Source organism: Nestor notabilis, unplaced genomic scaffold (genome assembly GCF_000696875.1).
Source record: "Nestor notabilis isolate BGI_N333 unplaced genomic scaffold, ASM69687v1 scaffold3296, whole genome shotgun sequence".
Lineage (NCBI taxonomy): Eukaryota > Metazoa > Chordata > Aves > Psittaciformes > Psittacidae > Nestor > Nestor notabilis.
The window spans coordinates 1-18,901 of NW_009934068.1; the positions used below are offsets into that span (position 1 = coordinate 1).

The 18,901-nt window shown below is 44.3% G+C and overlaps 1 protein-coding gene across 1 annotated transcript in view; it reads left to right on the top strand.

Moving 5' to 3' along the window:
* Positions 1 to 752: 752 nt before the first annotated feature.
* NEMF (nuclear export mediator factor) overlaps positions 753 to 18,901 on the top strand; it is a 20,708-nt gene continuing 2,559 nt past the window's right edge. The window contains exons 1-28 of the mRNA XM_010017137.1: positions 753 to 820; positions 1,472 to 1,574; positions 2,545 to 2,670; positions 2,756 to 2,904; positions 3,103 to 3,170; positions 4,166 to 4,252; positions 5,174 to 5,250; positions 5,765 to 5,835; positions 5,926 to 6,001; positions 7,066 to 7,128; positions 7,455 to 7,532; positions 7,908 to 8,116; positions 9,587 to 9,775; positions 10,432 to 10,495; positions 10,981 to 11,069; positions 11,777 to 11,880; positions 12,296 to 12,358; positions 13,124 to 13,236; positions 14,581 to 14,638; positions 15,017 to 15,075; positions 15,529 to 15,649; positions 15,789 to 16,062; positions 16,884 to 16,926; positions 17,010 to 17,059; positions 17,421 to 17,568; positions 17,884 to 17,961; positions 18,034 to 18,228; positions 18,816 to 18,848. Of these exons, the coding sequence (XP_010015439.1) occupies positions 762 to 820; positions 1,472 to 1,574; positions 2,545 to 2,670; positions 2,756 to 2,904; positions 3,103 to 3,170; positions 4,166 to 4,252; positions 5,174 to 5,250; positions 5,765 to 5,835; positions 5,926 to 6,001; positions 7,066 to 7,128; positions 7,455 to 7,532; positions 7,908 to 8,116; positions 9,587 to 9,775; positions 10,432 to 10,495; positions 10,981 to 11,069; positions 11,777 to 11,880; positions 12,296 to 12,358; positions 13,124 to 13,236; positions 14,581 to 14,638; positions 15,017 to 15,075; positions 15,529 to 15,649; positions 15,789 to 16,062; positions 16,884 to 16,926; positions 17,010 to 17,059; positions 17,421 to 17,568; positions 17,884 to 17,961; positions 18,034 to 18,228; positions 18,816 to 18,848 (2,847 nt within the window). The 5' untranslated portion in view covers positions 753 to 761. The remainder of the gene's footprint in view (positions 821 to 1,471; positions 1,575 to 2,544; positions 2,671 to 2,755; positions 2,905 to 3,102; positions 3,171 to 4,165; positions 4,253 to 5,173; positions 5,251 to 5,764; positions 5,836 to 5,925; positions 6,002 to 7,065; positions 7,129 to 7,454; positions 7,533 to 7,907; positions 8,117 to 9,586; positions 9,776 to 10,431; positions 10,496 to 10,980; positions 11,070 to 11,776; positions 11,881 to 12,295; positions 12,359 to 13,123; positions 13,237 to 14,580; positions 14,639 to 15,016; positions 15,076 to 15,528; positions 15,650 to 15,788; positions 16,063 to 16,883; positions 16,927 to 17,009; positions 17,060 to 17,420; positions 17,569 to 17,883; positions 17,962 to 18,033; positions 18,229 to 18,815; positions 18,849 to 18,901) is intronic.

Here is an 18,901-nt window from a genome sequence, read left to right on the forward strand (position 1 = left end):
GGCTTTACCCCCTGCAGCAGCCCGGCTCCGCGCACATCCTGCTGTGCTCCTCCGCGGTGTCCTGCACCGCCAGCGCACGTAGCCGGCATGGCTCTTCTGCGGAGCCCGGCCTCACATTTCGCTGGATGATGGGCTGCCTCTCTCTGTCATGTGCTGTGTCTGAGATCTGGTCTCCAGCTAAGAAGCTCTAATGCTGCTCACATCCATGCCCCAAGGAGCTATGATTCCCTTCTGGTATCCGGGGCAATCTGCGTATTCAGCCCCACTCTGAACAAAATAAGGATGGGACTGGCTCCCCTCTCCCCTCAGCCTTTTCTGTGCCTGTGCTGGGAATACAGATGCCCTGTGCTGGCGAATGGCTCCCCAGGGGATGCACAAGTTACCCTGCAGGAGCAAAGTGCTCTAGTATAACCAGTAAATTTTGCATCCCTGCCAGAGAGGAGTGCTTGCAGGAGCCTGCAGGCTGGCCTTCATCCTGTGATGGAGTTCCAGAAGCTGCCTGGTTGCAGCCGGGGTGGCCGCAATGCCTGTTCTGGTTTTGACTTGTTTAGCTTTTTGTGCTGTATCCATTAATAGAAACTTCTCCATCTTTTGGTCGCTTGATTGCTAGCTCATTCCGTTAATCTTCCTTTGCTGCATCTTGGTAATTTGTCATAACTCGTGCTTCTGTAGATTTTAATTATCTCTGGGACTTTTTGACCCCCGTGTGTGGTTATTGTATTCTCCAAAGCATGTATCTTCTTTTTGACAGCTTATTGGGAATGCGAGTAAACAATGTTTATGATGTGGATAATAAGACGTATCTTATTCGCCTTCAAAAGTAAGAACTTCTTTAAATTTCTTTATGCTGTTACTGTACACGTGAGAGGTGGGGGTTTTTTTGTATTTATCTGATTTCCATTTACACGTATGTGGCTTTCTGACTAGTTTCCAGTGAAATTCTATTGTTCTTTGATAAAATGCAGTAATTTTTACCCAGGAAGTTCTTTGAAAATGGCATCTGAAGTGTGAAATACTTGCGGAAGATGTATAAAAGGCCAAAGATGTTGGTATAAAACCACACAACTGTCATGGTTTCTTTTCATGGGGAGGGAAGAGTGGAGTTAAAGAAAGGAAGAGCAGCACTTAGCAAGTGATACTTCTGTCCAGGTCCCGTTACCTCACTAACCTGCCCACTCCAGCGGTGTCTGAGGTGAACCCTTGCTCACTTGCTTGCCTCCACTTGTGTTGGAGAGTTCTTGAGTCAATTGTTTGTCAAGCATTTTGCTTGGCCATGTTACTTGTAAACTTAAAAGTGAATGTCCTTTCCCTGTCAGCGGCACTGATGGGCATTACTAGTTTTGATAGCAGTGTTATCTGGAGACAGCGTGCCCCTGGTTCGTGGTGCTTTGGTCTCAGCCTGGTGCAACCTGGCAGGTGGTGAGGGGTGGCTGCTCATGTGCCAGGTGGTGAGTCTTGATTTTGTTAACAGACCAGACTGCAAGGCCACGCTGCTGCTTGAATCTGGTATACGCATTCACACGACGGAGTTTGAGTGGCCAAAGAACATGATGCCATCTAGCTTTGCAATGAAGGTAAACTAACCTACAGTTTCTTTTTAATAAGGTAACTGGATGTCAGAAAGCAACATTCGTAGAATCATAAAATCATAGAATCAACTAGGTTGGAAAAGACCTTTAAAACCAAACCTTTAAAACCAATCTGTCCTTGGAGACAGAAGAAAATAGTGGAAGGATTTGCCTGGTGGATCCTCATCAAGCAAGTGACTGAAGACAAGAAAAGCGCAAACATGCATGTGGGGGTCACCTCACTGATGATCAGTGTCTGAAGCAATGAAAATTTAAATTTATGAAGACTAATATTAATCTGCTGGACGTTTTCTGGGCCCCTCAGACCTTTTGGAATTTTATTCCAGGAAATTCCTTGTCGTTCCAGTTGGGTTATCCAAATTGTTAGGCCCTGGACGCAGCAACCTGTGTTAGTAGAATTCTGCTGTTTGATCTCCTTGGACTTAAAGGGTTCAGATCTTGCTGCAGGCTGTTAGGCTGTGTTCTTGCAGTTAGATCTGCAGGGATGCAGTGCAACCTGAGTGCTGACTGACACGGGTCTGCTCAGCCCACTGTCTCTGGATGCAGCCTCATCGAAGTGACTCAGCAAAGACTCTCCAGGGTGGCTTTCCACATCATGAATGGATACAGAGATAATCCCAGTTCTCGTTGCAAAATAAACCTTTGAATTTTAACTATCTGCTCACTTGTTGAGCTAAACAAATAGCTGGTTTTAATGGCAAAAATGGCTTTACCTTAAGAATTTGGAACAATTGCATTATGTGTAAATATTAGGGTATTATTTTGCTAAGAGCTGTCTTGTCTCTATGTTATCAGGATCAGCATTTTTACCCTTAAGGTATTTGTATTAAGTAAGAAGAGGTCATTGTCACAGGAGGGATCTATAGCTAAGAATGTATTTCAGTATAAAATGTCACAAGCAGGTGACACAAGCAGGTTGGCATCATCTCACAGACATTTTCTCCATTATTGGCAGTGCCGTAAGCATTTAAAGACCAGAAGACTTGTCAGTGTCAACCAGTTGGGTATAGACAGAATTGTGGACTTCCAGTTTGGAAGCGATGAAGCTGCTTATCACCTCATCATTGAGTTGTATGACAGGGTGAGTACTGAGCTCCAGGCGTGTCCTTTGTAAGCAGGCACTTGAGTATGGCCATTGTTGATGGTGCCCTGTGGTGTGCTTGCAGGGTAACATTGTCCTGACAGACCATGAATACATAATTTTAAACATTCTGAGGTTTCGGACGGATGAGGCAGATGATGTCAGATTTGCAGTTCGGGAACGATACCCAGTGGACAGTGCAAAAGCTCCTGCACCTCTGCCAACCTTGGAAAGGTAGTTGCTTTTAACTGGTGTATGTATTGGGATAAACTGGGAACTGTGAAAGGCAGCATGTCTTTGGGGTTTTTTTCACATACTACAGGCTGTTTTGCATTTCTTTTTTTAAAACTGAAAATGTAGTTTCTAAACAATACAGCAGAGTCTTAAAACTCACTGTTATTTGGAATTGCAACTCTGCATTATCTTTCGCAGGTTGACTGAAATAATAACAAATGCATCTAAAGGGGAGCAGCTGAAGAGGGTTCTTAACCCACATCTTCGTAAGTAATTGTGTTTTATTAGAAAATGAAATGAGATCAATAGGCATTATGTTTAGATGATGCTGTCCTCATCAATGCAAGGCTCAACTCTGTGAAGTTGGCTTGGAATGAAAAAACCTACTCTGTTTTCAAAGGCTTAGGTTTTTGTTGTTTCTCAAACATACATAGAAGCAGACTGCCATGAAAGACTGCTTGAAATTCAAATTTTCAGCATCATCTAAACATTATCCAAGCCAGGCAGTTTGCCACTCTTGTTTGCTTTCCTAAACTCTTGAGTTCAGAATCTTTCCTTCTCCCTTTTCGATGTGAGGGTTTAATGCCATTTTGGCCAACATGAAGCCCATCCTTCCTGTATATCTTCACTCTATTCTAGACCTTTCCCAGGGTTCCAGATGAATCTAAGCATCCTTAAGTTTGTAAGAAGTCATCAGGTGTGAGCAGAGGCCCAGCTGCTCTGCCCAGCCAGTGAGCATTTCTGAGAGGGGGGAATTCCTCATCATCTGCTCTCTCTGGACCAAGTCGAGAGGAGACAATGAAGATGCTCAGAGGGCTGGAGCACCTCTACTATGGAGACAGGCTGAGAGAGCTGGAGTTGTTGAGCCTGTGGAAGGGAAGGCTTCAGGTACACCTTAGAGCAGCCTTCCAGTACCTAAAGGTGCTGACAGTAAAGTTGGAGAGGGGCTTTTGACAAGGTCCTGTAGGGGTAGGACAAGGAGGAATGGCTTTAAGCTGACAGAGGGTAGGTTTAGATCAGATATGAGGCACAGGTTCTTCCCTGTGAGGGTGCTGAGGCGCTGGCACGGGGTGCCCAGAGAAGCTGTGGCTGCCCCATCCCTGGCAGTGTTCAAGACCAGGTTGGATGGGGCTTTGAGCAACCTGGTCTGGTGGAAGGTGGGCTGGAACTGGATGGTCTTTAAGGTGCCTTCCAACACAAACCATTCTGTGATTCTATGTCTCTGCCTCCTGATTTTTTTATTTTTTTTTTTTTTTATCAGCTTATGGAGCCACTCTCATTGAGCATTGCCTTATAGAAACCGGATTTTCTGGTTATGTCAAAATAGACCAGCATATGGAAAGTAAAGGTATGTAGGAAATAATATATTAAAGGCCGTACTACATATATAGTAGTTTTTGTGTCTATGGAGTATTTATTTCCGGAGAGATGAGTAATCCTTAAACCTGTAGTTCTGACCATATGCTTGTAGGTTTTAATGTTTTCAGATTGGAGACCAACCTTGCTCACATTTAAACTCTTGAATTGTGCATATATTGGAGATAAAACATCAGATTCCTCATATAGTCTAAATGGTTTTATAATGAGATACCACCTTACACATCAGGTGAACTCTGGTTACGTACAAGAATCCTGTCTGGAAGAGTTAGCACCAAAGTCTTCCTTTATCTGTAGCGAACACAATGGCGGGTTGAGGAAGTAGCAGCTTTACATTTATTGGGAAATTATGGGTTTGAGTAGTAAAGTCAGAATAGATTTTTCTGTAGACTTACTTTTTTCTTGTGTGCTTTATATTTGCCATAGATCAAAAGGATTTTTTACTTACTACTGCATTATGTTGCTGTAATAAATCAGATATGTTACAAATAACTTCTCACAGCTACTGGTTTATGCTTTGTCTCTGCAATTTTACTTTTATAAAGACCACTTATGTGGTCTTCTTTTTTTTCCTGAAACTTGAATAATTATGTCTTAGGAGTACCTATGTAGATTTTTTTTTTAACTAAAAATTCTCCAAATATAAAATGTATACTGAGACTCCTGTTTAATTGCTGTAGTGAGGCATGAGCGGTAAAGGATATCTGCTATTTCAATTTTGAGACGTGCCAGAATCCTACTTGGTTAGACTGGGCAGGTTGCTTCAGGCACAGAACTGCAAGAACAGTTGCTTGGGCCTGTTGTGGATTTGCTGTTGTGCTGTGTTTATATAAAAATATTTTTCTGTTCTAGGTGTTTTAAAATATTCCTTTCCTCCCCCCTGTTTCTTTAGAAAATGTTGAAAAAGTGCTTACTGCTTTAGAGAAAGCAGAAGAATATATGACACTAACCAGCAACTTCAGTGGAAAGGTGGGTGTCAGTGGCCAACTTGATTACTGGTTTTGCAGGAATTGCAGAATTAAACTGGTGGGCAGGTGTTGGTCAGCACATGCTTGTTCCTGGTGTTATTAGTGACAGGTTTTATTCTGTAACCTTGGGCTCCAGGTAGTGATGGGGAATAAAAATTGCTTCCTTGCACTGGATGTGGATTATGTAGGTCCTGTAAGAATTGTACATATTCTTTAATAGCAGGTAACACTGTTATGCACATAAACTGTGTATTTGTGTGATGATTTGTAGGATAGTCCTGAGGTTTGTTAGAGAAATTCACCTTTTTTGCTGATAGAAGTTGGAGTCAAGACAAGCAAGCGGTCAGGGCTTTAGTCAGTCAATGACATTGCTTCTGCCACAAGGTCTCCCTGCTAGAATGTTTTACTGTCTCATGCTGATCAGTAGGTTAGCACCTAAAACTTGCTGCCTTACCAAGATAAGGGGGATCCTTTTCAAAGACAAACACTAATGACATATTTATGTCTTCTTTCAGGGTTATATTATCCAGAAAAGGGAGAAAAAGCCAAGTCTGGAACCAGATAAACCAGCAGAAGATATCTACACGTAAATATTTGAAGTATTTATTTCTTTTTCTACTAGTCTGCATAACATAAATTAGTTTTCAGGTGATAATATCAAATGTGTATTTTACAGATATGAGGAATTTCATCCTTTCTTGTTTTCTCAACATTCAAAATGTCCGTACTTGGAATTTGACTCATTCAATAAGGTACAGTGCTTTTGCTGATACTGTACTTAAGTGCTTTAAATGACTGATGCTAAAAGAGTAATTAAAATATAGTGCAGAAGTTGTTAATGAAAACATAGGCCTTGCAAGAGATGACTAATTTTATGGATAAATGTTTTATGCTGAAAAAGCAAACTAAACCAGGGCCTTTAGGCTGTTGCTGAGCAGTATTACCTGCCTTAACTCAGGTAGGTTCTATAGCTGAAATATGGTGTGTGGCACTGAATGGAGGTGTGTGCTGAACCTGTAAGGAAGGTGGCTGCTATCAGTCCTGGTCAGGCATGTTGTTAGTGGAGAGTTCAGATGCTGAGTTATCGCTGGAGGCAAACAGTTGTCATAGTCATCACATTTACTATTTTCTAGTTACTACTTTGAAAGCTTCAGGCATCTCATCTCATATTTCCTCGTGTGTTGTCCTTCCCGGTCCTTGGCTCATTAATATCTGAAATCATTAACTTTGTGTTGTTCTTGACCTTGATCTCCAGAATTCGCATTTCACATTCCTACCCTGTTTGTTGGCTGAATTTCTGTCACCTTCACAGCACTGGTGATCTAAGCATCCTAAAATCTTCCTCCTGTTTTGTTTTAAGCACAGTGTCTGGTAGCTGGAACACCAGGAGTTCTTAAGCATACTTTCTAGGGTTTTGTGGGCTTTTTTTGGTGTTTTTTGTTCTTTTTTTTTTAACTGACCTATTGAAGCAGCAGGAGTTCAGGGCAGGCAGCTCTATCATTACAATCATTTAATCTGAAGAGATACTGTGTCAAACAACAGTTTCCTTTTCATCATTTCCTAGCAAAGAATGTGGGCCATAATTTGGCCATTTGTGCGTAGCCCCTGCCTTGCAGTGAGATGTACCCTTGAGTGTCTTGCTGAACTCATCTCATGCAAAAGTAAAATGAGGGAAGTTACTGAACCCTGTTTTAGCATCTATCTCTTCTTTTAGTGCTTTGCAGCTTCCTCTCTTGAGTGGAACCTCCTCTGCCTGCTTGTTGCTGGTGTAAGTTAATGCTACTTGGAGATTCTTAAAACTGATTTTCTCTTGCAGGCAGCAGATGAGTTCTACTCCAAGCTAGAAGGGCAGAAAATTGATCTGAAAGCATTGCAGCAGGTATGCTCTCATCCAGGAATGGGCACCTGAGGTGGTGCTCTGAGCTTCGTTTGGTTCACATAGCCCGGGGTGAGGGAGGTTTCATTCCTTCTTTAAGGTGTGGAGATGCTGAGTTAGTGGTGGTCATTGAGCGTATTTCAATATGTGTAACAGTTGGTTCTGCTTGGATTATAAGTAATAACATTAATAACTATAGTTTGGAGACTCTATATCTCTTACATTGCTGTATTTTTCTGTGTTAGAATGCTCTATTGAGTGTCTTGCAGTGATTAGGCAATAAAATGCCCTTTGTATTTATATTTTTCCATCTTACTTCTTTTTGAAAGGAAAAGCAAGCATTGAAGAAACTTGAAAATGTCCGTAGGGATCATGAGCACAGGCTAGAAGCTCTTCAGCAAGCTCAGGTAAGACCGTTGTTTTTTTAAACTAAGATCTGTAGTATTTCTTGAAGAGTTGTAAGTTGTACCTGCTGGTCTGCATTGCTACAGTCAGCCTTAGACCGCAAAGTGAAACCCTCCATTGTTGGTGAGCACTCTGTAGCCCCACAGAGAGCCTAGGCCTGTCCAATGGTGCTCTGCTTCCTTATGAGTGCTTTGTACCTCTCTTGCCAAAACGTGCTTGTGATGCTCTGTGAGCAGGAGTCAAGTTGGCTGTTGTCCTATGTGATCACTTCAGTGCCATTCTTGGCTTTCATCTCAATATTAATTACTACTGCTATTTTTTTAAAACCACTGCTGAGTGTGGTTTTAGCTTTGATGTGTATAAACTTGTTCCTTAAGGAAGCTGATAAGATGAAAGGAGAACTCATAGAAATGAACTTGGAGATTGTTGACCGAGCCATCCAGGTGGTCCGTAGTGCATTAGCCAACCAGATAGACTGGACGGAGATTGGAGCAATTGTTAAAGAAGCTCAAGCCCAGGGAGACCCCGTTGCAAGTGCAATCAAAGAGTTGAAGCTTCAGACAAATCATATCACGATGCTGCTGAGGTAAGTACATTGCAGGTCGGTCACCTGTACCAAATGCCGGTAGTGTGAGCTGCATAGGAGACCAGTATCCTTTTAGCTTGCGCATTGCTATTTACATCATTCAGGTTTTCTTACAGCAGCATGAAGAGAACACAGTTCTGTGAGCAGAGAGGAATGCTGCCTTTTTGCTTTCAAAAATGGTACTGATTTGGTTTCTTTAATAGCTTTATTTTTTTTCTTTTTGTATTGTTGGAGTCTCTCTGACTGTATTCTAAAACACTGGAAGGTGTCCTAAAAAAAGTAGAGCTCCAAAGCTCCAGTCTATCAGTCAGCAGTTAACTCTCTCTGATTCTCTTCTTTGATCTTAAACTTCCTGTGAGAGCCCACTCCTTTCTGTGGGCCCATCTTTAGATGCTGTTAACTGCTAGTGGCAGTCTGGCAAAAGGCTGATGGATGGTTCAAGATTGCAGCTGTTGTGATCTGCAAATTTTGATGTTCGTTCTTATAGAACTCTTGATGAGAGAGCTGGCAGTGAGGTAGTATGTGGAGTGGCTTTAAAAACCTGATCTGATGCTTATCAGGATGTTAGAGATAAAAAAGTGAGGATTTTTTATAGCTAGAACTTTTGGTATGAAAGCTGGGATGTGGAAGAGTTAATATATAAGGCTTTAGTTACATTATTTTCAGGAATGTTATTGCACAGAATAAACCTGTTTTCAGGAGTGAGTTCTCTGTTGGCAACTGTGTCATCAGTCTTCTCCATCTGTTTTAGTAGCAAGGAGTGATCACTTCACTGATCGAACTGCTCAGTCCACCAAGTGTAGAATCATGCATCCTTAGTACAGAGGGCTATGGAGATATGTTTTCCTTTATGAAGAACATTACTTTATGCTACTCCACCACTTTTTGCTACTCAGACTTTATACAGCTGAATTGAGCAGGATTTAATGTCCTGGCAAGAAGCAAATACAAATCCAGCTAGTGTGTGCTCAGCATATCTCTCTGAAAACAGTGGAGGAGATATTTATTAAGGTTCTAAACCAACACATTCCTGTCCTGGTCAATGAGTTGGTATGATGATATAACTGTTCTCTTTCCATGTGGTGATCATTCATAGAATGTCTTGTGTTTCTTCTTACTTTATGAAGTAGATCTTCGTAACTGTTCTTCTTTTTAAATCTAAATTTTTCTCTAGGTTGGTAGCATGAATGTATGTCTTTTGGTAGAAGAAATTACCTTGGAAAATGTGACTTCTTTGGATTGGAAAATTTGGGATCTTCTGCTTTTGCTTTCTTTTGTCCCACAAGCTTTCGCTGACTCCAGCACATAAACAGGCTTGCATGTAAAGGGGCATGCTTCGGGCTGCACAGTGGAAATGGTTTAAGGGTTCCTTAGGCCATTTCCAGTCTTCATGGGAGAACGGAAGAGTGCACTGCGCTAAGGGTAAAAAATAACCAGTTATCTTAATTATATAATGTAATGTGTTCTTAGGAACCCGTACGTGTTATCTGAAGAAGAAGAGGAGGAGGAGGAGGATGCTGATTTAGAGAAAGAAGAAACAGAAGAACCAAAAGGAAAAAAGAAAAAGAATAAAACCAAGCAGTTGAAGAAACCTCAGAAAAACAAACCCTCGTTAGTTGATGTTGATCTCAGTTTGTCTGCATATGCCAATGCCAAAAAGTAAGAGTTTAAGTAAATGCGTGCTTTGGTAATAGAAGTCTCTGTATGCCTGCAGTTGTTAGTGATAACATCATAGGAAGGGCTCTGTGTATGTTTTGTTAAAAATAGAAGTTGGAAATGAAAATGGGTAGCTTGCCCTGAGCTCTAGGACGTGCATTTTCCTGGGCTAAACCCAGTATCTTGCTCTTGCATAGCAGCTGGTTGCTAGCTATCATAGAATCACAGAATGGCTTGAGTTGGAAGGGACCTCAGAGATCATCCCTCCTGCTATGGGCAGGGACACCTTCCACTAGACCAGGTTGCTCAAAGGCCTGTCCAACCTGGCCTTGAACACTTCCCAGGCATGGGGCAGCCACAGCTTCTCTGGCAGCATGTTCCAGGGTCTCACCACCCTCAACATCACTGGATACAGTTCTGCACAGTGACACATGGAACAAAATGGCTGCTTCTGCCACAGAAACACAGTGCTTTGTCTGAGAGGGGACTTACTTCATCTGGTTGCTTTTCTCAGGTGAAGACAGAGCCAAAGATCTGGGCTGAACCAAAAAAATCTTTGCAAAACTGAATGCTAATGGCAAATGTAGAGGTCGATGAGAAGTACATTCTAAAGAGGAGTGAATCTGATGGGATTTCAGATTCAAACTTGTGTTTTGCAGGTACTATGACCACAAAAGACATGCAGCTAAGAAAACTCAGAAGACAGTAGAAGCTGCAGAAAAGGTATTTTTTTGTTTTGTTTTTTTGAAGATATTTAAAAGCAACCTCCTTATCACTGATAAGTGGAAAATCCTGACCTGGACTAAATAGCCCTAACGAGACCAACCAGCATTGTTTCATTCTGGAGCCTTTAAGCTGATGGAACAGAGGATTGCAGATCCCTGCCTTATCGTCTGGTTTCCATCAGTAGCATTGCACTGAAGACAGGTGGTTGGTGAAGATATTGACAGACCAGTACTTATGAAGGCAGGAGTGGCAAATCAGTGGAAATCCTTACTGCCAAAGAGCTGATAATCTCAGGGGGCAGCTATCCAGGGCAGAGATTTGTGAAGATTTTAGGGCAGCTATCTTACATGTGCATGAAGGGAATGAAGAGCAGTTTGTGGAGCCTGCACTCTGGAAATATTCAGAGACACTTTCTCCTGTTCAGTTAGCAATTTTGGGATTCCTTAGCTGGCAAATTGTGATGGTGTTTTCTGTCTAAACAGGCATTTAAATCGGCTGAGAAGAAGACGAAGCAGACACTGAGGGAAGTTCAGACAGTTACCACCATTCAGAAAGCGAGGAAGGTCTATTGGCAAGTACAGTTTCATTCTTGTTATCTAATGTAGTGTGAACGTGTGCTAATTGAGAATGGCTGTGACAGGCTGAGTTTTTGCTTGCTCAGCAGCGGAGCTAATTATGATTTCTAAGCATTATGCTTTGCAGGGGTTGACTTAACAGCTGCTTCTTGAAGGTGCTGGCCTGAGCAGCATGTCAGTGCCTTTGCCTGGGAAACTCCCTTTCAGTAGACTTGTAGTTTAGCTGAGTTTTTTGCTTTTAACACAGCTAAGAATATGGGCTTAGTCGAAATAGGGAACTCAGCTGTTACTTTCTGGCAGCTGAAATACTAAAAATACATCAAAAAAACCCCCAACCAAACCAAAACAGAACACAAAAAAAACCCAAAAACCAAACCCAAAACAAAAAAAACCCCAAACCTAAATCTCAAAGCTTTTTATAGTTTAATAACTAAATAACTAAAATAAAAATAAACAGGAGGACCTTATGGTAATTGTACTTGTTTCATCTCAAGGTATCATTGGCAGTGGGGTTGTATATGTACCATGCCTTGTTTTTATGCTCTGGGCATACGGATGGATGGGAAACTACTTGTAGTTTATAAGTAGTAGTCTTGTAGATGCTATGATGGAGTTTCTCAGAGTCTGGTATAAAAAAATACCTCTGTAATGTTCTGTTAGTTCCGGGTGTTTTTTCACACAATGGATTGATGTAATTTGGCAGGTTTGAGAAGTTCCTGTGGTTCATTAGTTCTGAGAATTACCTCATCATTGCTGGAAGAGATCAACAGCAGAATGAGCTGATTGTAAAGCGGTATCTTAAACCAGGTGGGTCAGATTAAGTGCAGTATATTGGTGTCTTTCTTATTTCCCAGTTTTGTAAATGTACAGGAATGACAGGGGCAGGTCTGTCTGCTTTGTTCTTAAGTTGGGTCTTAGGTAAAAGGGGACTTTGGTGTAGTCCTGGAGACTCTGTGTGTGTCCACAGAGGGCTGAGGTCTGCTGTGGGAGGCTGGACCTTCCAGCACTGGTGGTAAGAGTAGGCTGGACAGATGCCTGTCAGGAGGAAAGGAGCTGATTCTCCCTGGGGCAGCTGGGATGGAGTAAAAAGCTTCTGTATCCTCTTCCCATCCTGCTCCTTGCAGCCAAGACAGCTGTTTCCAACCGATGTTAGAAACTTTCACCCTAGCACAGGGGATCCATGTAGTTGCCATGTGTCTGATTCGAGTCACTTCTGTTCCAGGGGACATATATGTGCATGCTGATCTCCATGGAGCCACAAGCTGTGTGATCAAGAACCCATCAGGTACCTTGTTTGGGGCTGATGCAGGGACTTGCAGAAGCCTGGAGGAACTGTGAACTGTCAGTCTGTATTGCCTGTCTGAGGCAGCCCAGAGAGCCTTCCCCCTCGCAGTGGTACTTAGCTCCAGCAGATGTTTCCCTTGGGATGTGAGAGGCATCAGTCCTCCCAAGATAGGTGTCACTGTCTGCTGCCACTTTCCAGACACAACTGGTTGCTTGCAGTTGCTCAGTTGAGCACCTGGTGGGAAGGAGCAGTGGAGGTGTGCTCACAGACAAGCATTGGTCACTGGCAGAGGCAGTGGTGTGAATGCTTGGTGCTGGCCACAGGGACTGGAGTCCTACTGAGACTTTTACTGGTGGCATAAGCAGTCTAGGTGCTGACAGAAGGTGCTGATCTCAGCAGAGAAGTTTTAAAGCAGTGGAATGTCTCTCATGGGAGACAAGCTGTGCAGACCCTGCCTGTGCCCCATTCCTGAGAAGTAGTGGAAGCTGGCCTTGTGTTGTGAGGAGCACAGTTTCTTCTCCTTGTAGAGCTGAGTGGAGGAAGGAGCAGTAGCACAGCTGGCTTCAGCCTCTTGGACTGCTGTGAATAGCAGCTGCTGATGCTGCTTCTGCTCTGTCCGTACTGCCTTCAAGCTTAGCCAGGCAATGTTGTCTCTGCCCAGAGCATCTGGAAAACTGACAGAGGATTAGGGCATGGATGGAAGTTTGAGAATTCATCTGTTGTGCATGGATCGTGTTCACTGATGTGTTGGCTGTTACTTTGTAGGTGAACCGATCCCTCCACGAACCCTGACGGAGGCAGGCACAATGGCCTTGTGTTACAGTGCTGCCTGGGATGCCCGCGTTGTCACCAGTGCCTGGTGGGTCTCCCACAACCAGGTAAGGACACTTGTGAATGAGCTTTGCAGACAGAACATCTGAAGGATTTGTGACTGCAGACAAAGTGTCTCTGGGTGGGAACACATGGAGGCATTTGAAACTTCTGATGCTGTTCCTCGTGGGTTCTCCCTGGCTCTACCACACTTAGGGGCAGGGGTGGAGGGGTAACCTCAGATAAGTTATGCACATGACGGAGGAAATGCTGGAGGCTTGGCTTCTTACTGACTGCTATTGAAAGGGAAGGACTTCTATTGAAAATTAAGTTTTCTTTTTTATTTTTTCAGTTGGGCTTCTCACTTGGAGAAGAGAAGGCTCTAGGGAGACCTTAGAGCAGCCTTTAAGTACCTGAAAAGGCCAATAAGAAAGCTGGAGAGAGGTTTTTTACAAGGGCATGTAGGGATAGGATGAGGGGGAATGGCTTTAAACAGAAATAGGGTAGATTTAAATCAGATGTTAGGAAGAAGTTCTTCCCTGTGAAGGTGCTGAGGCGCTGGCACAGGTTGCCCAGAGAAGCTGTGGCTGCCCCATCCCTGGCAGTGTTCAAGGCCAGGTTGGACACAGGGGCTTGGAGCAACCTGGTCTAGTGGAAGGTGTCCCTGCCCATGGCAGGGGGGTTGGAACTAGATGAGCTTTAAGGTCCCTTCCAACCCAAACCATTCTGTGATTCCATGATTCTTGTGTGTTAATTACAGTCTTGCTGTGCTTACAATCAACTTGAGTGTAAGGCTGTAAAGATTACATTAAACAGAAAGTTGCAGTGCCTTTAGTGTTCTTATTTCCTGAATGACCCAGTTACTTACCCAGTACTTCTAAATCTTAGTGCCAGTAGTGTGCGATTCATAGAATCATAGAATGGTTTGGGTTGGAAAGGACCTTAAGATCATCTAGTTCCAACTCCTCTGCCATGGGCAGGGACACCACACACTAAACCATGTCACCCAAGACTCCATCCAGCCTGGCTTTGAACACTGTCAGGGTTGGAGCATTCACAACTTCATTGGGCAGCCCATTCCAGTGCCTCACCACCCTCACTGTGAAGAACTTCTTCCTTATATCTAATCTAAACTTCCCCTGTTAAGTTTGAACCCGTTACTCCTTGTCCTACCACTACATACATCACTTGTCCTACAGTCCCTAATGAAGAGTTCCTACTCTTGAAACATCTCTTAGGAAATACTCTACAAAGGACAGGAAGAACCCCTCGGACACAGAGTCCTGCAGAGTTGTTCCCAGAAGTTAAAAATGCAGCTTGCTTGAATCTTGCTTTTATCAGTGCTGTTATTACACATTGCTGGCCTGCTGTGACAGATACTCTTTATAGTAAGTATATAATGATTTTTTTAGGTTTCTAAAACCGCACCTACAGGAGAATACCTCACTACTGGAAGCTTCATGATCCGAGGTGAGATACAGAGGAACAGTGTGAATTTGACGTCAAGCCTTTTGTCTGTAGGTGTTGTGCTTGTCCAGCAGTGGTGGCCACCTGAACTGTCCCCTGCTCTGTCCTTGTGGCAGCCAACAGATCCTGCTCTTCTGACAATCTGTTCTGAGAGGTTTAAACTGTTAGCAGACAGCAGCAGCATTTCTTGCTGAGCCCTGGACAGAGATTTTTAGCTAAACTACTTTTGACTTTCTCCTGTTCCGTTGGCATCTAAGAGATAGAAAAAGCCCCAGTGAAATTTTTTGGTAGCCTAAAGCCTCTAATAAAAATGAATGTTGAAAATGCATCATGTAACACAGCTGTTAAACCTCCTCATGTGAATCTGCCTTTGTTTTTCAGGGAAAAAGAATTTTCTTCCACCTTCATATCTGATGATGGGCTTTAGTTTCTTGTTTAAGGTACTGCTTTCCCTGTGCAGCTCCTGCTGGCTTTTGTAATTTGGTTTGAGCTGTAGGAGGCTTATTTTCTGGTTCTTGCTTATCAGTACATTTCCAATTGCGTCTTTCCCACTGGGACAAATCCCATAAAACGCTACTCACTGAGAATTAGTCTGCTTTCATTTCCATTTTCACCCAGTTTGCAGTGTCTTCATTTAAAACAGACGGACACTGTGAACGTTACTGCTTCTGCTAGGTTTTTATACCAGCTTTGAAGCATATGCACATTTAGGGGGTCTGCTGGTTGTGCAGCTCTGTGTGTCTCCTCACTAGCTGTACTTTCTAGGTTGTCAGATTTGGGTTTAAATGTGCTGGTTTAGTTTTCTTTTGAATACCAAAAAGCGTTCAAAGGGGAAGAATGGGCTAATGAACATCACTGTAGTTTTACTAATGTAAAGGTGCCTCTGTTGTTAGGTAGATGAAAGCTGTGTTTGGAGACACCGGGAAGAAAGGAAGATCAAAGTGCAGGATGAGGATCTGGAAACAGTTTCCAGCAGTGCCAGTGAACTGGTGTCTGAAGATGTGGAGCTATTAGGTAGGGTGGCTGTGATGGGGGTGCTGTGTACTGCTGACAGACAGGACTGTTGGGGGTTGGGCATTTAGTTCCCTGCACTGTTATGGGTCAGTTCGGCATTTCTCATGTGAACTGTGTTTTCCTCACCTGAGTGCCACAGATGGAGGAGACAGCAGCAACGAAGAGGAAAAAGCAGAGTGTCAGGAAGCACCGGAGGACGTGGAAGCTGTGTCTGAGAGTAATCGTGATGAGGGCATTGCTGACCTTGACCAGGGAAGAGTAAACACACCTCCTGCACCGGAGGGTGACTCTGAAGAGGATGAGGGAGAATCTGAAGATGAAGTGGAACATCAGGAGTCAAAGAGCGAAGTGAAGGAGGAAGAGGTAAATTATCCAGATACAACAATCGACCTGTCGCATCTTCAGTCTCAAAGGTAAGTGAAGAAGCAGCTGTGCCTATCAGGAATGCAGGCACTTCTGAGGATCTCCATACTGTTAAAATGCTGCCAAGACAAGGGCTGTGATAAGTTGCTGTCATATGTTTTGTGACAGCACACTGCCAGAGTGCAGGGCAGCATGCCTGTTCTGCAGGAATCCTACCACACTGTGCTATTCCCTGCCATTTACCTGCACGGTTCTTCTTTGTGGGCTGGTTGCTTTGGACCCCTCTGGAAGTACACACACAACATTGCTGCTGTTCCCTATTTTGGCCTAAGCCTCCCTTAACCACCATACACTGGTTTTGCTCCTCAGGAGATGGCTGCCCCCGTTTTCTTTTCAGAGCTGTTCAGACCTGAGAAACAGTCAGGAGTTGTTTCTGCTCTGCCAAGCTGGTGCTCAGTTACTGCTCTGCATGTGGCTGTGAGATGAGCTCATTTCCCTGTTGTCCCTGGCAGAGGGTGTAAGGATATGGGATTGAGTGGGTAGAAATGGACAGCTCTGCAGGGAATACCCCAGCTGAGCAAAGCTGTGAGCATGGGAAGCTGAATGTTAGGGATTCCTTTAGCACAGACTGCTCAGGCTGTCTTTGTTGCCTGTGTGTGCATGAGACAAGCTGGCAGAGATCTGGAGACTTGTTCTGTAAGCTGAAGGGTGGTGGTTCTGCCCTTTCCCATGCACCAAAGCTGGGATTTTCAAGAACTAAAAAGCTGAAAGTGGTACAACCAGGTTAGCCAATGTCTGGACTGTGGTAGATGTGTCCATGGTTGAGCCATTCTACATCTGTTGACAAGCTCTGTTTTCGATCTCTCCACAGATCCCTGCAGAAAATCATCCCCAAAGAGGAAGAACCCAATCTGGTAAGGTCCCAGCTCAGATGTTTGGCAGAGCAGTGTGAACTGCTGCTGGACGCTGCGTGTTCTAACTGCATTTCACTTCTTAGAGTGACAGCAAGTCCCAGGGGCGAAGGCATCTGTCTGCCAAAGAGCGGAGGTGAGAGCCTCTTAGTGTTTGTGGTGAGATGAATGAATGCCTCCTCCCCATTCCCTCTTCAGGACCTGGGTGCAGGGCATGTCTTAAACCTGCCCATCTGGGCTGCTCCATGTCTGTTACCTGTCTGCTTTTCCAGTGGGGGTCCTGCCAGAGGGATGGCGGCTGCTCTTGTCCTTGGAGCGCTGGTTGCAAGCAAACAATTTCTTGTGTCCTGATGGGCTTGAGTTTTTGCTGAGGAGGGGTTATTTCAAGTGTGTGTGCCTCAGGTTCCCCTGTGTGGGGAAGCAGGGTGGTAATGCTGGCAGGATAGCAGTGGTCTCTTGTCACAAGAGGCAGTGTGTCAAGTGATTGTTTTTCTTAGAGAAATGAAGAAAAAGAAGCAGCAAAACAACTCTGAGAACTTGGAGCCACCTGAAGAGAAGCAGAAAGAGACGGAAACACAGCCTGCCCCTATTCCTAACACCAATAAGGGTGTGCCAGCCCCTCAGCCCATCAAGCGGGGCCAGAAGGTAGGCAAGGACCTGGTTTATCCATGGGTTCAGCCATTGCCATGTGAAGTATGGACAGAAGTTTGGTTTCTGTTAGATGTCTGTGGCTGCCTGATAGTTTCAGACTGTTGCTGGTGCTCTTAGTGGTTTCAGGATGATGGTGCTGGTCTGTTAGCATTGAGCACGCTGTGATTTCCTCACTGAGACCACAGTCTCTCGGTTACTGGTGAACAGTTCTGAAAGAGGTTCAGGTGACCAGCATCTACGTGTTTGCCCATGGATGCAAAACTGCAAAAGTAATTGTTTCTAAAGCTGTCGTTGTGTTTTCTTCTGCAGAGTAAAATGAAGAAAATGAAGGAGAAGTACAAGGACCAGGACGAGGAGGACCGGGAGCTCATCATGAAGCTGCTGGGGGTGAGTGAGAGGAGTTCTGTCTTCCCCTGTGGTGTGGTTGCTGGCTCTAACCACCTCTGTGTGTAACCACAGTCTGCAGGGTCAAATAAGGAGGAGAAGGGGAAAAAAGGGAAAAAGGGGAAGACAAAAGAAGAGCCAGCAAAGAAGCAACAGCAAAAACCCAAAGCCGTGCGTCATGGTGCTGGAGGGGGCAAGGAGTCACTCCCAGCAGGAGTCGTGCTGCACGAGTCACAGGACCCAGCCCTGGAGGAGCAGCAGGATGAGAAGGTGAGCAGCAGCAAGCTCAGCTGTCCCTTCTCCCTCTCTGCTGCAGCTCTCCTGGCACTGGGTAGCTCTCTTCTGCAGGGAGGCTGAGCAGCTCTTGCGGGTTTTGTGACACTGGATGGCACTGTGCCTCATGTCATGACTCTGGGAGCCCATCCGTTTCAAACAGAGGCAAAAAAACCCCCTGCAGCAGTCTAGGTGCACCCTGTGTTCCCAGCACAGTCAGAACGAGGGCTTAGAGGAGGACCGAGCCTTGCCAGGCTGCCGAGGATCCAGTTAAGTCAATACTTCCCCCTCGGTGCAACTGAAATGTAACCGAGTCCTCTGCAGGCCTGTCCTTGGGAGCTGCTATCTCTGAATCACGGCCCATCTCTCTCCTCCCAGCTTGGTGTGTGCCAAGCAAATCAGAGTTTCAAAAGAAACAAAAATGCTCTTCTTGCCTTTGCTTTAAAAGATGTTAAATTCTCTTTGCAGTGAGAATGTGGCTTTCTGTGTACTGCTGATAAAAGAATTCATTTGTCTAGGGGCTTTCTTTAAAAGCAGTCATGTGCTCATTGCAGCTCTGATACCTCCTTTGTTTCTGTGTACAGGAGGAGCAAGACCAGGATCAGCCAGGAGTTGAGGTAAATGCTTGTCTTCCAAGCTCTGATAAGTGCTGAGAAGGGTTTATTCCTGC